This window comes from Atta cephalotes, assembly GCF_000143395.1.
Source record: "Atta cephalotes unplaced genomic scaffold scaffold00004, whole genome shotgun sequence".
In the NCBI taxonomy this organism is placed as follows: Eukaryota; Metazoa; Arthropoda; class Insecta; order Hymenoptera; family Formicidae; genus Atta; species Atta cephalotes.
The window spans coordinates 3,046,538-3,063,455 of NW_012130068.1; the positions used below are offsets into that span (position 1 = coordinate 3,046,538).

The window sequence follows — 16,918 nt, forward strand, 5'->3', positions numbered from 1 at the left end:
TTACTTCTTACTTCTTTCTTCTTTACTTTCTTTACTTTACTTTTACTTTTACTTTTACTTTTACTTTTACTTTTACTTTACTTTACTTACTTACTTAACTACTACTACTACTACTACTCTCTCTCTCTCTCTCTCTCTCTCTCTCTCTCTCTCTCTCTCTCTCTCTCTCTCTCTCTCTTTCTATTTCATTTTCTCAATGCCATACAACGATGCCATTAATAATCCTGAAACGCATAATAGTGCTTAAAAGTGAATATTTTGGCAACGAAGACTTTACCAGCAGTTCTCAGCAAAAATGAATCGGGTGGCGAAAGCCATGACTTGCATTTGGCTTGCGTTTCGTGCACTCGATAAAAACATATTGCATAGTTGCACAAGATATACGTATTGTACACAGGGTGAAAATTATTTAATAAACATGAGAATTGCTCGCCGAAACTCAAGAAAAGATAAATAATAACAATGAATAAATCACATAGAGCTTAAATATATAAGATGTTATTGACTGTGTGTTATAAAATAATAAAAGTATAGATAAAATATTGACTAGCTTGTCTCGATCGTGAAATATAAAAGTTCGAGTTTTGAACTATTCTTCGATGGAGCGATCGGAATTGTCGGAATTTGGCTGTTATTCGAGGCGAAGTGCGTTACGCGCGAATGCATCACTAATTAATATTATTCGTTGTAACACACAGACCACTGACCCGCATTAAATTGGCAATGGCCGTTGCTAACGAACGGCGGATTTCGCACGAATTTTGTGTCCGCGCTAATTAGCTCGCTCGCTCGAATGTGGCGGGCCGTAATGACGACTCCATTAACTTCAACACGGTTTTGGATAGAAAATGATGGGGAGGGACAGGGCGCGATTTCGTCGGGCCTTTTATGTGATTAACATTTGTCCCACATTCGTTGTTCGCGGCTATTTAATAATCACGGATGACGCGGCACTTTTAAACAGGCTTAATTGCGCGCATGAACAATGTGAATTAAAGTTTTTATAGGCACCGCACGTTCGTCGACAATTTTCTCGCAATGTGGAAAATTTGATCGAACAATCTTGATATCATCAATATGTAAAATGCAATTGTATCAAACGCAAGATTTCTTTACCTTGTCAATTTTTTAATATCAATTTTAACTGGCTAGAGAATTCAATGGAATCTAATATTTCTTCTCATAATTTTTGAAGTTTTCAATGTATTTCGAAAATTAAATTTCTATTCAACGATATAATAACAATTTAAAAATGAAAAGAATAAATTTATCCTTCGGCAATTCGAAAGTTTAATTTTAGTAACACTCCACATTTTCAATTACTTACGACAAAAACTTGTTGATATTTCATCATTTTTAAAAATCATCAAAAGATTGTGAAAATTAAGTTAAAAGTAATCGAAAAAAATCAGTAGAGGAAAGATGTCTTAATTTTAGAGTTACATAAAAAATTAATACAAAAAATGTAACGCTGATACAATTTGCAAGCATTTTATTTCTTCATTAAAATTTATAGCATGTCAAATTAATATGTTTCAATAAATTTAACCTTTATGATATGGTTAAATTAATACATTTAATTAATACATTTTTATAAGATATTTTTAACAATATCCAGTGTGATAAATACATGACAAAACGATACAGTGTGGAATCTCCTGGAAAGGATTAAAGGCAAAATGAAAACCAACTCGATATTATTATTCATTCTGGAACGATTTTTCTCTTTTAAAAAGTTAATCTTTGCCTAACCTACCGAGGAAAGGATAGTTGAGTGGCCCTTCCCAGTCTTTTGCGACTGCAAAGCGTAAAGGGGGAGAAATCTCCGAGAAAAAGTTGAAAAATATTCTAGCACCGTGGTCTTACGTAAGGTAAAACAGATGTGATTGCGATTGAAACCGCTGGACCGGAACATTTAACCTTTGTGTATCAAATCGATACCATGGAACTACCAACATCGTATCGCGGCTCGGCTCAGTGGGATAGAGGAAAAGAAATGTCACACATTGGTTACATAGGATATTTATCTCCCGCTCTCGCATCTCATAGGATCGCACATCATGGCAACGGTTAACACGTCAGCGGTGGGGTATCGATACACAACGCGGTTTTTTCAATTTTGCATGACGCCGCGCTTCCGAGAGCGAGATAAATCCTCGGATCCGTAAAAGCCAGGGCGCCGGCAATTTTTTTTCTTAGACTTTCGAGGTCAATTATTTTCTCCCTGCTGACCCGATCGACTGTCTACCGTCATCCGCCCCTCACATCGTTCCGCGACCCTTCTTCCTCCACCATCCCTTTGCGAAGTCAACGGAGCGGCTGCTCGTTCTCGCCTTGTCCCGGCCGCTATAATTACACGCGAGGGCCCTCATTGGCATTGTAACGAAATAACGCGCTCGTCCTTCAGGTTCTACCGCGGATCGCTCGCGAGCGGCACACTCGTGCTCTCCGCATCGGATATATAGGTCCCTTCTAAGGGCCATCACACAAAATGATATGAACTGTATAAACATAGCATAAGATCGCTAGGCCAATAAACATCTTATGCAAATCAATATGGCATCTTTTTGTCAGATAATCATTGATCTAATTATTGGTCTTGTGCTATGTTTATACAGTGCAGTTTATGTCATTTTGTGTGGTGGCCCTTACATGATGATTGTGCGAAACGCATATAAACGTAGATTGACAATCGAATTCATACATAAGATTATAATTCTTTTTTATTTTTAATTCAAACTTGTTAAGTTCATTCGTCGTCCAAATTAATAACATCTTCAAGGCGGAGAAATCCATTTGCGTTTATATTCCAATGATGTTCCCACAGTTAGAGAAGTACTCTCGAAACTCTTCAATTGAAATAGTCAAGATACCGATTGAAACTTCTTTTTCCAACTTAACAAAGATTTGTACTACTTAGAAATACGATGCTTTATCTTCGTAAACATTTTCCAATGTTTTCATAATTTCTTGGCTATTCTTTTAAAGATTCTTTTCAATAAGAATTTTGATAGTGATTCCTTCAATACTACTTGAGATACTCAATGCAATAAAAAGACGCCTTTGCTAAATGAACAATTATCTACCATATATATATAAAATTTATTATTCATTTGATATGCTATAGTAATAAAATTTAATAGACTATAATTAAATAAAAAAAGAGAGTATAAATTCAATCTTCCGCTGATAATATGATGAACTTTATAAAGTCGTTTTCTTGCTTTAAATTTTAATAAATAAATTTAAATATGTAAAAAAATAAGTAAATATAATCTATAACAGTAAAAATTATAGTATAACTATAGTATAATTTTCATGATAGTGAAACTATGACAGTAAAAATTGATTAGCTTAATTAACTGTTAAAGCTTTCAAGTATGAATTTTCTCAAATTTTTTATACACTCTGAAACAACATAAAAGTATGCATTAAAATTTGAAGACTCAAGTTAAATTAATTGTCAAATTTAGTAATTAATTTAACAATTAATAATTTGGAAGTTTACCTACTTCCACATCCTCTAAATTGTATAATTGTATAATTTACTTTTCTTATAAACGTGAGAAATCACTCAAGATAATTTGAAGGGAACTTCCTTTCTACAGCGAAAATGACAACAAAATAAAATTTCAAACAACAACAATCCAGGAAGAATGAAACCTCTGTATTCGTATCTTCTCTTTAAGCTTGGATTCGACCTCTATATCTCTTGGGATGATCAAGAGCAAAGGTTTCTGTCGAACATGTCGTCGGAGAAAAGGCTTCTGCCATCAAAAAAGCCATCGGAATCGCAGGTAGAATATTGATTTCACGGAGATTTAACGTATCATTATCGCGTGTACATTATACACAAATACATACATATACGTACACTAGAATATACATGTACATAGGTATCACGGTATCGCATCGCGCAATTGCGTACCTGTGCTTCAATGACTCTCTTAAAACACGGAATCCTTTCTCCACGCCAGCTATCGAATGAAGCATCCTTAAAGGATTGAGCATTCTCTGAGTGCAAGAAGCTGCGCGACAGAAACCTTTTTCACCAGAACGCACGTGGTTCCGACCGATTTATAATACCATTTACTAGTGGGCGAAGGCAGTCCATTTTCTCCACGAGATACTCCGTACTCTCAAATATCGTGTAAAATAAAGAGAGAGAGAGAGAGAGAGAGAGAGAGAGAGATATAATACTATACTCCAATTCTCGTGTCTTGTGCTAAATCAGCGCTTACGTAACACAGTCGTAAATACGATCGAATCCGCATTTGTACTATAGCAAAATTATCTTCCAAGAAAGAAAATAACACCGACACACCGAGAAATCTCTCTATTTCTGCGAACGAAGAAAATAAAAACTGTACATAGAAAAAGTCTGTTAATAATAGTTGTTCGGTTAAAGTAATAAAAAATAATTTTATTTTGTTTAATATTCAATAAGAATTATCAAACAACTATAATAATACAATCAACTATTTGGGTTAGCAATACTTATTAAATGTTCAGAAAAATAAAATTATTTTTGATTATATTAAGCAAACATTTTATTGGAATTATTTCATTCGACAATTTGATAGCTAATATCAGACTCTTTTTTTAATACGGTCTGATAATCGGACCGAAAATAATTTCTTTAATGTCAAAGATGAAGTGAGGAAAATACAATGTAATTAATTAACGTTACTAGTATTTATAAAAATAACTTATAATTCAAGTAGCAACTGAGACGAAAAGAATGTTCCTGGGAAAGACTTTATATTATTATATTATTGCGGTATTATTTTGTTTGCTCGGAAATATGTATCAATCGAATTTTAAAAGATTCCATTAAGTTCGATTCATCAGTTTGATTGGAAACAGCAATTCGCATACGGCTTTGGACTGTCAACATTCATTCGCGTGCGTCATAAATCTGACGGCATCCGTGCGCGCTTCACAACGACTACATGCTGTGCTTTGCATTATTCAGAGAATCCACGAAGATGCTCGATCTGAATAACGGTAACCGTGGAATATATCAAGAGATTTTCTTAAAAAGAGCCATCTTGCCCGCGCGCTGTCTTGCGAAATGTACTTCGCAGAGAATATATTTAAATCTTGGGTATACGCAGCGCGCCATGTGTAATACCACGTACAATATTGGATTGTTCCCTATTTCTTCCGTAAATTTCTACACTAGCGTGTAGATTGCTGCGTAAAATCCTGGTAGTTTTGGTTACAAGTCAGAAATTATATTTCGCGAATGTTTGCCATAGTTATTTTTTTCAAATAAATCAATGAGATTACAAATAAAAATAAAAATATTATCTTGAAACTAATATTTCTTTTATTCCAAGTAAATTAAAACAAATAAACTCCCGACGAAAGACGTAAAGTTTTCAAAATATGAGATTACTAACAAAATGTAAGATCACTTTTCCTTCCAAGAATATTCAAGAACTTTACGATCAATGTTGAACTTGTAGTATCATCGACTTCCTTCCTCAAAAATAGAGTCCTGAAATTTCATCTTGTTCGAGATATCTACGTGTCATCGCAGTGAAATTGCATTTTGAGTATCGCGCGGTTTAGGACGATCGCGCTAAAACTATGTAGTTTCTCCCCTGCCTTTTGGAATTCGCAAAAGGAAACAGTTCGTTACTTTAAAATTTTCCCGGGACATGGAAAAGCGTCGCTAGAAAAGAGCGAGATGCAGCTCTCTTGCTATTTCGAGTCTCCTTTCGCGCATTTTCTTGTTCCTAGTAGCACGGAATATTGCATTATGCTAGACATGAAGCGAATTCGCCCATGACGAAATTTTATCTCGCAAAATAGACTACTCGTGTCGGATCAAAGTTGATTATTCGCGCATGCTTCGAAATTACATTTAGGAAAACGAGCATAATACTTCCGAGTAACAAATGCACTGTACGTGAACACGTGCAAGAGTCTTCCTCTCTTGACTATTGCGTTTTCTATATTCAAAGTGGAGACTCTCTATTTGACAAAATCCAAAACGTATCTATCTCTGATGGAGATATCTAGCCGTTATATTTAAATAAAAAGAGCTTCAACAAAAAATCGAGTTTTAGAGAAATAATGAGATGTGACTAAAGCAAACAGGATATTGCTTTTCTGAGTAATATTGTTGACATGCGTAAGATCGTTGATATGAAATTATACTTTTACGTAAAATTGTTAGCAAAAAGTTACATTTCTAATTTTTAAGAATATGTATAAGTTGTTATCGCGACGAAATAATCCCGATTAATATATCTAACGCACAATACATTTGATAACGTATTGTTCAATAAAAAAAACATCAGAATAATTATTATGAGATTAGTCATTTCCCGTAACTTTTTAGAACCTTTTTGAATACGAATCCGGTTTCCAAATTGCTCCATCACATCATAATTTTGAGAAATTGCTCCATCACGTCACAATTTTCAATTTAAATTATAATAAAGTATTTTATCATATTATAACTATGATATGTGACATGCCAGAGATGTTTTATTACAATCAACATTAAGTATGCCATTAGAACTTTCAACCATCAAACGAATTTTTTAGTATTGGCTCTCATATCAAAACTAATAAATTCATAAAAGATCTTTATACGTAAATTTTTATAACTCGGACATTTTCATGTTTTTTGATATCCGCCATATTGAATCTGTCATTTTAAATTTGTCAATTAAGTCACTTTTAATATCGGATTATTTGTAGTCAGTGACTTAAAAAACCTTTAAGTTTAAATAAATATAATTAGAATCCATTTGATAAATAATCAATAATAAATAACTAACAATCAATTCACAGCTTTTCTGTAAATTTAACCATAAATGTCTTACTAACCACAGTTGACACTAAAAAAATCCTTTTGAAAGTCTCAACAATTTAACTTTGTAATAAATTCTCCAGCTCGTCATATATACTTATATATAATATAATAAATACATATCATACATATCATATTTATATAGTACAACAAAATATATGAACAGCCCTTTTTAGCAACTTTGATTGCAAATTTCTCAAAAATATAACGTAAAGCAATTTGGAAAACAGATTCATATTTAGCATCCAAAAAATTAAAGAACATGATTAACCTTGTTTTGGTGTTCAAAAAAGTTATTTCTTGTTGGACGATGTAATTGATTGTTCGTTTCTAAAGATCAGAGTTTTCAAAAACTTAACTAAATATTAATAAGCAAATTGTTAATTAGCAATTTTAATGATCTTTGAATATGTCAGGACATTTACGACAATTGGACAATACCAAAGCAAGTTTCTCATTGTCAGAGAATCAATGATTTTATACACTTTCGCTAAACTGAATAAGCGATAGCTGAATAAACGCAGGCGATTTAATAATTAATTAATTAGAACGCTAATTACAAAATCCGATGAGTGAATGCTCTCACATAATTCTCGAGATAAAACTTTCTCCCCGACAGAATAAAGGGATAAGAGATTTTCATTTACGTTTGTCCTATTCGTATATATTATACAAATGGCACATACAAATAGCACAGCTACACAGCATATGCAGAAAAGATATTGTTGAAGTATCAAAAATTTCAAGATTCAGATTTGAAAATAATTTTGTTAAACCAAAATAATTATATAGAACGTTCAAATTTGGTTGCTAGAACATCAAAACTTTTTGCAGCATTACTCGTCATACTTGAGATTCCTATGTAATTATTTTAATATAATAATCCAACAAAATTATTTTTATCTATATTATCTATTTTATCTATATAGATCTGTATCTAATCAAATTGTTGTAGATTTTAGCATAATCATTCTTTCCGTATTTAAAGACAATTCTTAGTTCTAAACTGTTAATTAAAGTTATATAATATATCTGTATCAATTTAGTAATTATATCGAAGAAAAGATTACTAAATCTTAATATTTTTTTCAATAGCACTAATTAAACATTTATTTATATTTATTGAGTTAAATATTTACTCGATAAAAAATTTTTTGTTAAATCAAATTAATATTCATTTAAACATTAATAAATGTATAAATGAACATATATTTATTTAATGCAAGCATCATTAGTACTATTCAAACAAAAAATTTATTAAATATTTATTAAAATTTAGTATATTTTTTCAGTGTAGAAACATAATTTTCTAAAACAACTTGCTGCTACTTTTCACATACTCACCTCGATACTAAAATATCCTCTGTCGACATAATCGCCTAGGAAGAGATACTTAGTCGAGGAAGGTGGACCGCCCACTTCGAACAATTTCATCAGGTCGTAGAACTGTCCGTGAATGTCGCCGCATACTGAAACCAAAAGTAGAACCAAATTAAATGTGGAAAGGAGCCCCTTCCTTCAAAGGGAAAACTAGTGAAGAACTAATTAGCAGCAAGTTTTCTGAGCTGCGAATTACGTAACGTCGCATGCAATACTCTTTCGGGGCGCATTGAGTTATGCGAGATAAAAGCGCTATTCAAAAAACGAGACGTAATTACCCAGCGAGCGATTAATATAGCGCGATTAAAGCGCATCTTGCATCGAATATATAGACATTAGCGACCCTTGAGAGTCGGTAAACTTGTTTGCGAACGTTTCAAAGTGAAATTACGCTTCTGTGTCGTGGAGGATACGGGACGAAGCGGGATATGTTGAGAAACTTCAAGTACGAAACCGAGAACTATTAGCGACCAGAACCCGGAGTGACGTCGGAGTTACTTTGACGCGGTATTCGTCGTTCGTTTTCAATATTGTTTCACATTGTCTAAAAAAGAATTATTCCAAAAAATTATACATATAAAAATTTATGTATATATGTATATACAATTATTGCGAATAAATTTAATCATTTAATCGTGCTTGTAAGATCATATAGTTATATAAACCAAGACATTCGAAATATGAAGAAGTATCTACATTCGCTTTTCTTTCTATTCTTTCACATTCTATTATATTTCTCAACATGTTTTCTCAACATGTCCTCTTTGTACATTTTGTCCAAATACCACAACGCTATTTTGAAGTGTTTGTACAATTTCGAAATTTGACGCTCTCTTTAGCGAACAATAGACGGCATAAGACGAGCCAAGACAGACGATGAAAGAATTTTTAAAAGATACATAAAAAAAACAGATGTACAATGAAATATAATGAAAAGAAAATATGACACGTCGAAAAGCGGTAAACTGTTATACACATGACGATAAATGAAGGCCCATAAACTGCTGCAACTTAGTTTTCCGCTATCCAGCGAAAACTATCGGAGGACTGAATACTGTGCGCCGGCATACCATCATAAGCTCTTACGACTATCAACTATTTTTATTATTCACCGCTTACAGTACGTTACAACACTGCTTTCACAACATTTTCCGATACCGTTTGTTGCAGAGGTGCACTCACCAATAAAGTTGTTCTCGAACTATGCGCCGCACAGTGCAGTCGTCCGTTGTAGTAATCAAATAAAAAAAAAAGATCTATATTTCAGCTTTATACTTCGTTTGAAAAGCGCGGAGTCTACCAATGAAGGATTGATAGGAGTCTGACGTATGATATTTCCACCATAATAGAAACTGATCCGCGAGATACGTTATTATTAAATAGAATTTTGCGTGATTCTCTTCAAATATATACATCGGTGTAGCTTTTTTTTGGTCGCCACGATCGATTCTATTTTCATATCGGCTCAATTTTTCATGTTTAAAAAAATTTTTTTCACGGTAGAGAGATAAAACATTTGTTTCTATAAAGAGAGAGAGAGAGAGAGAGAGAGAGAGAGAGAGAAGAGAGAGAGAGAGAAAGAGAGAGAGAAGACGCGTAAGCTCAGCGTTTACATAAAATATTATCGCGGAACAAAGGCAGACACCGACGAATAACATCGACGGTGCTTTTTGTTCAACGCGACGATATATCTCACGTTAATACCGGGTCGGCCCAGAAACTGGAACAACGTCGCGTAAAGCAGCGAAATATGAGGCGGCAACCTGACAGCGAAAGCGTGGATAGATACCTACGATAATTAAATTGAGATCGTATTAATACAACGGGACAAGAAGAGGCAAAATAATTGACTGTAAAGGATGAATAAAGGAAATAGAGTTAGCGAATGTGGAGCCTGAACGGTGATATGGTGACGTTCTTAATTTTGAAGAACCATCCTATAATCTTTGTTTTATAAACATCGATATTAGAAAATTGTCAACAGTTATACAATCTTCATCTTCTAAATTCTGAGGAAAAATACAGCAATAGAATCATGAGAGAATTGCGAAAATGTTAATTAAGATTTTGTATTTACTCGAAATCTTGTAATATCACTGATTTTCGCACCATATTACGTGAATTAATAACTCCTACGGAAAATGAGATAATTCGAGCCGTTCGTCTGCGCTTTAAAAGTCGAGTGGCGAGGAATGCGTGGGAAGAAACCTACTCGAGACTCACAAAAGAATAGAAAGAAACTGAACTTTATTCTTCAGTCTGTTCCTTTCCGCCGCGGTGCTTACACCTCGCCATTATTATTCTCTCCTTTCTTCTTTTTTACTTCTAATGTTTTCTACAAAGAGCAAACAGGACGAGTGCAAGCATCGTGGCGTTATAAATAAATGATCGCAAAGAAAATAAAGTAACATTATCGGTTCGGTTTAGCGTATTCTGGGTAGAAAATCTAATAAACTTTGCAAATGCATAATACAAATATATCCTAGGCGAAAGTTTAAAATTTTAGTTTTCGAGTTTTGAACAATTTAGAGTTTATCTTTGACTGATGATCGATTTTCCCATTCTTTGATCTTTTGTTTCTCAATTCTCATAATCCGGTGTCCTATTTTTCGTTGGGTAATCGTCTTGGGATTCCAACAAGTAGTAATTTCAGCAACGGATGGCACTAGTGCACTGCTGCAAACCAAGTCTAAATATTTCAGACAATCCCCAAATGTATTGGCTTGGTTTGGTTCTCTCTCTCTCCCTTCCCCCCCTCCCTCTCTCTCTCTCTCACTCACTCACTCACTCACTCACTCACTCACTCACTCACTCATTCACTCACTCACTCTCTCTCTGCGCGTTTAATTATTCGCATGCGGATACCGTAGGGCACAGCACGAGCAAAGCAAGAACGTAATTTTGGCTTGGCCAACAGTGACCCCGACGATGTTACGTACTGTTCTATTGACTCGGCTTTTGCCGGCGCGTCACGTGCCACGTGAACCAACTAAATTTTCGCAGAAGCCGCGTTTCTAGGGTATATCCTATGCGCGCAATGTATTCACAATCGTGATCTAATTATTTAAATCGCCTACGTCACTGGGACAGATAGATGCGGATATACTTGTCGATACTACGCAGAACTAGGTTCGTGTTGTCACGTCTATGGAATGAGATAAATCAATACAAAATATCCGACATTGTTACACGATACACGGAATCATTTTTCACTCGTTGCCTAAAGCAATTTCTAGTTTCGCACATAATCCTTTATTGTAAGTTAATAACTAACTTCAACGAAACTATTGAGACGATTATATACCTACGCATATGTATATCTGCAAGTTCATAAACTTGCACTTGGAAATGTGTCTGGAGATTACTTTAAGGGCGATACGCGTATTCAGTGTCTCTCTTGATCGACACAAAGTGAATTAAACGGATATTCGCAGTGGTTCGCATCGACAAGGATCACCGCTAAGTAAGCACGAATTAACATTGCCGACAACATGCCGAAGAGCAGTTAACACGAGATATGGAGACACGAGCCACTAACGCAACAGCCACGAGCCAGCCTTGATCGAATACCGATCCTACTCGCTTACATTCCAATATTATCCCAGAAATTCGTCTTCCTCTCGGCTGAAGTACTTCCTTGATTTATAAAATAGGATAAGACAAAAGACGTTTGGGATAGCAGAGGAAATTTGCCGACCATTTTTCATTCCCATTATTCATTGCCCATCCAAATTTTGCATTGCAATAGAGTTTGGTAATTGTTATAAGATAGAAATATTGATGAATTATTCTGTCATATGTAAGCCATTGCTTGTTACATTATTAGATATCACAGGAGCAATATAGTAATTGATCAAGGCTTTGAATTAAACATTTTATTAAATATTAACATTCTATTTTTTAACTTTCACTTTTTTTTGTGTCAAAATGTAATCATTATAGATAATTTCAAAGTGAACGTTTATATATAATAATGTTTATATATAATAATGTAAGCACTTGCAAGGAAATCTAAGGAATTTAAAGAACTATCTTTAATTTTGAGCTTAAATATATAGTTTTTTAGACAAAAACCAGAGATATGTATTTTTTTATAATAAATAAAATAAAAGCCAATCACACTTTTAGAGTTTGCAACATTTCTTTGAAAAAAAATCGCTTATTATCTTTCAAAGCGAATATTATTGAAACTATAAGAGATACAAAAAAATATTTAAAATACTAAGATAAAAGTTAAATTGTTTTAAGAGTAGATACTTAATAAGTATAATAATTAAAAAAATTTTTAATTAAACAAATTTTTTAAAATTATTATTGTAAAGTACTTTTTTCTATCTTTTACAATTTCGACGATCATTGAAATCGAAGGGGAACACTTCCATGAATTTTTTTTTTTTAGTAAATTATGAATTACATTTTATTCAAACTTAATTTAATTTAATTTGTCGTGTATTAATAAAATTAATATCTTTTATAATTAAATTTATCTCTATTCTTTTAAAATTTAAACAACCTATTAAGTGATGACCTACACACAGATATGAATAAAAATAACTCAAATTGAATAATATATATATAATTTGATATAAATTTAAGTGTACAAGATTGATATTATATTTTACGAAAATAAAGAATGAAACTAATATTAACTCTAGATTATTCCCTTAAACAAAAAACATCATATTGTTCGCCTTATTTGTTTGATTTATCTCCCTCCTATAACTATGTTACTCCTTATGGGGCGATGCTCCATGTATGACGAGATGGAATAATTCATCGATATCTCTATCTTGTAACAATTTTGAGAAACCTATAGCTACGCGGAATTCGGGTGGGTGACGAATGAAAGATGATAATTTTCTTCCTCTGAAATGTCTCGCCTTATCCTACTTAATAAATCAAGAAATCTCTTTATCTAAGGAATAGAATTTCTAGAATAATGATATTCCTAGTACTAAAAAAAGAAAGAAACGCTCAGAACACGAATCATGTATACGAATGGCTATAACGCACAAAAAATTGAAACAGTAAATCATAAGGAGTAAATTTTGGCCAATTACAATAAAAACCATAAAGTCAACATAAGTGATAGCAAATCAAACATATTGATTTTTTTATTGCTTAAGTTTTACTGTCTAAGTTTTTTTGTATATCATGACTTTAAGAATTGAATAATAATTATTTTCGTGAACTATTAAAAAAATATCGAACATCAATCTTAAAACTTTCTAGAACTGAAGTGAGGATGCGCGCTAACTTCACATGTCCAGGAACACCTAGCTAAATAATGGTCTGTAGCCTTTCCTTTTTTTTAAATACTAGGCAACAAGAGACTATTTGGCTTTTAATATTATATTATATAATACTTAAACCGAAAATGTACAAATATACAAGCACATAAGTATACAGATCAATCACGAAAATCTAACTTTTGTAAGCTCAAAACATTATATGCTGACACTTATTGTTTCAGCATGAAGTGAGCCAAGCAAAAAAGAATTAAGCATCGCAGAAAAACGGCAAAATTATTATAATTAAATCTCTTACAAAGATCTTCTGAAAAATCTCTTTTTTATATATCGTACACAAATACTTTCTAAAGATGTTAAAGTGTATATAAAAATTACTAAGTAACTTCTTTATACTTGTAAAAATAATAAAAATTAATCCAGATACGAATAATCCATCATGTGTAATAAAAGACTGGAAAATCATTGTGTATACTGAGGATAAAACAGGTTTGACGAAAAGGACATTATCTCGATTAATGTACTTAGTAATTAGGGCAATGTGCACAAACTGCTAACGACGAAGTTGCCGCATTAGTTGCATCGCATTTTTATTATAATCCGATTAAGCGTGGCGACTTCTGTCGTTAAATAATCGGTTTCCACGTTTGCAATTAACAATCTGCTCATTGCAGCGCTAAAGCGGATTTCGCTCGTGCGCTGTCTCGTTGATTATCGATGAGCACCGGCGTTTCCGCTTAAACAACAGGAGGACAGTCATCGTGGATAGCCGCATACGCGCTTTTAAAAGCTCGTGAACCTTTCGTACATATTGTGCGCAATTTATTCAAAATTTATGACCCATCGACACTAAAGAATTGGAAAGCTATTTTTTCGGGTAATGTACCGTGACCGCTATATCACAGATACTACAGGACAAATGTCATTGTCTTACATGACTATATTATGCCTACGTGTGTGTGAAACTTCAATCTTGCTTTGTCACGTCTTTTGCCATATTTTTTCTCGTAGACTTTTTATCACTCTTTCCTTGACAGCTACATCTTTTTTATCTGTATAACACATTCTTAGCAGCTATATTTATGAAGAAAAATATAGGTCGAATAAGCATAATTCAAATACAATCTCTCCGGTCCAAGTAGATACCAGGTACGTTTCACGGACAACGTCCGTGGCAGGGAAAGTAGCGGGCTGATGTGGCGTGTTAAGCGAATAAGTAACCGACTGCAAGGCTACGACGATGGTCTCGGCAGTGAAACGGTGCATAAAAATGCACTTACTTAGCCGCATATAAATCGATCCGCTCGCTGTTTACGCCGCTATTCCGAGGTGGTGCATAAACTCACACTCCCCTGTACACCTCTCCAAGCCAATCACTCTTCGTCGTACAACGATAGTAATGCCTTCACGAAGGGAAAACACAGCCTGGTTCAACGTTAAATGTACGTTGCGTAGAAGCGTAAAACACTTTTCTCAACGAGATGCCATCGTTACCAGGGACGCTCGTATCTGACGTCGAACGGCGCCGCAAATTCGCTCTCCCATGCCGAAATACAGGAAACATTATAATTTACGTAGAACATATGAGAACACAGCAAATATGGGACATCTGTTTGTTATGATACGTCCTGACGCTTCGGAATAATGAATCTTTATGAGGTATCGTGTAAACCGTTCAACTTTCGACGATAAACGGATCTTATGTGTTGTGATTCGCTTCGATGACGTTTCAAATTGAAGTTACTGTCCCGATGCGCGTTCCATATTACATTTAAGCTACGGATCGAAGGAGATGCCTCCCAGCCGTCCTACCAGCAAGGATTGGACGCTTTAGTAAGAGTTTCAAGCCACGTGCGGATGAAACGCGGTATCGTAATCCAACAAATGTAGTACGTTCCATGGTGATGCAGTTAACCCACATTGCTACGGAACATCCTTGCCGTGGAAGAGCTTGCTTCGACTTCGTTAGCCGGCGCCATCGATAACGACAGTATCCAAGCGGAACCGTAAATCATAAAGATTGTAACAGGAAATAAGATACATCCCTACCTCCACTTTTGCTACAAAGTGCTTTCAAGTGCACTTAGAGAAAAAGTAGGTGACAACTACACAAGTGACAACTATATAAATTTTACATGTAAAATTAGTGCATATATAGTTGAGTAAACTATTTTATAATTATTGCAATAAATAGTTTATTCAACTATATTAATATTATAGAATTTAAAATCCGTATGAGATTCTTAGTTCAGTATTGTACAGTTATTATCTATATAGTTGTATTTTTTTCTAAATGTGAAATAATGTTTCTAAATGTTGACACAGAAACGCAAAAAATAAAAGCTGAAAAATAAGCGAATAACAAAGATATTACGTCTGTCATTATATCTGTAAAACATTAAAATGCTTTTAAGCAATCTAATATTAGAATGTTGTTTATACAAGTTAAAGAAACGTTTACCTCATGTTAGAAAAATGTGATTTTTTTTAATATAATGTATGCAGAGATGTCATGATCAAATTCAGAGATATTCATAACTTATTGAAATGAAAAATCATCATGTACATAATTATAGATATCTGTTTTTTATTCCTGCAATCTCTAAACTGGTATACACGGTGCAATAAGTTGAATAAGAGAAACAAATATATGTTCTTGTTTCCTTCTGGCTTGTAAACTGGAATGAAGCTAAAGAACCTCCATTGTAATGTTGGATGATTGGCATGGTTGATGCACCACTTGTACTAAATTAAAATTATATTGATACCGTTGAGAATGATTTGAAGTAAATCGAAACGCGTACGTATTTTATACTTTTTATATTGTTATACTTTAAAAATGGATATATAAACATTTCCATTATTATACTTGTGCAACGATTACCGCGCTGACTCCTACTTTCCCTTACAATTTAGTTTTTATATTGTTACGTTCGTTTCACTTCAACTTATCGCACCGTGCACTAATTCAGAAAGTGCAGGAAAGTTCAGAATCTTAATAAAACGAGAATTAAAATTCACTTAGTATTATAAGGCATGCATACATCAACGATGCGCGCTGTTACATTTTTACATCAATGTGACATTCATAGCAAGAAGAAAATAGAATAAACCAGAATAAATCAGAATAACTATGGTATATTTTTGCTTAAGCGATTTCCGGGGAAAATAAATCACTCTCTATTTTCGTAAAATATCAATCTTGTGACAAACGTGATGCCCGACATGCGAGATAGGATAATTCGTCGATATATCGTGTAGTAATTTTGCAAAACTTTTGTTACACAAAATTCAAATGGGCGACGAATGAAAGATGGTTGGGAATCCAAAAACAATTGCGACTATTTACAAGTCTCAATGTGCGAGAGCAGAGAAAGAGAGAGAGAGAGAGAGAGAGAGAGAGAGAGAGAGAGAATATCTTCTGAGGTATTCGCCTAATTAAAGTAGAATGGACGAGTCG

General features: G+C 33.8%; 1 protein-coding gene across 1 annotated transcript in view; it reads right to left on the minus strand.

The window, feature by feature from the left end:
• LOC105625924 (serine/threonine-protein phosphatase 2B catalytic subunit 2-like) overlaps nucleotides 1-16,918 on the minus strand; it is a 160,370-nt gene that overhangs the window by 54,217 nt on the left and 89,235 nt on the right. Inside the window, exon 3 of the mRNA XM_012207234.1 lies at nucleotides 8,174-8,298. Coding sequence (XP_012062624.1) covers nucleotides 8,174-8,298 — 125 coding nt within the window. The remainder of the gene's footprint in view (nucleotides 1-8,173; nucleotides 8,299-16,918) is intronic.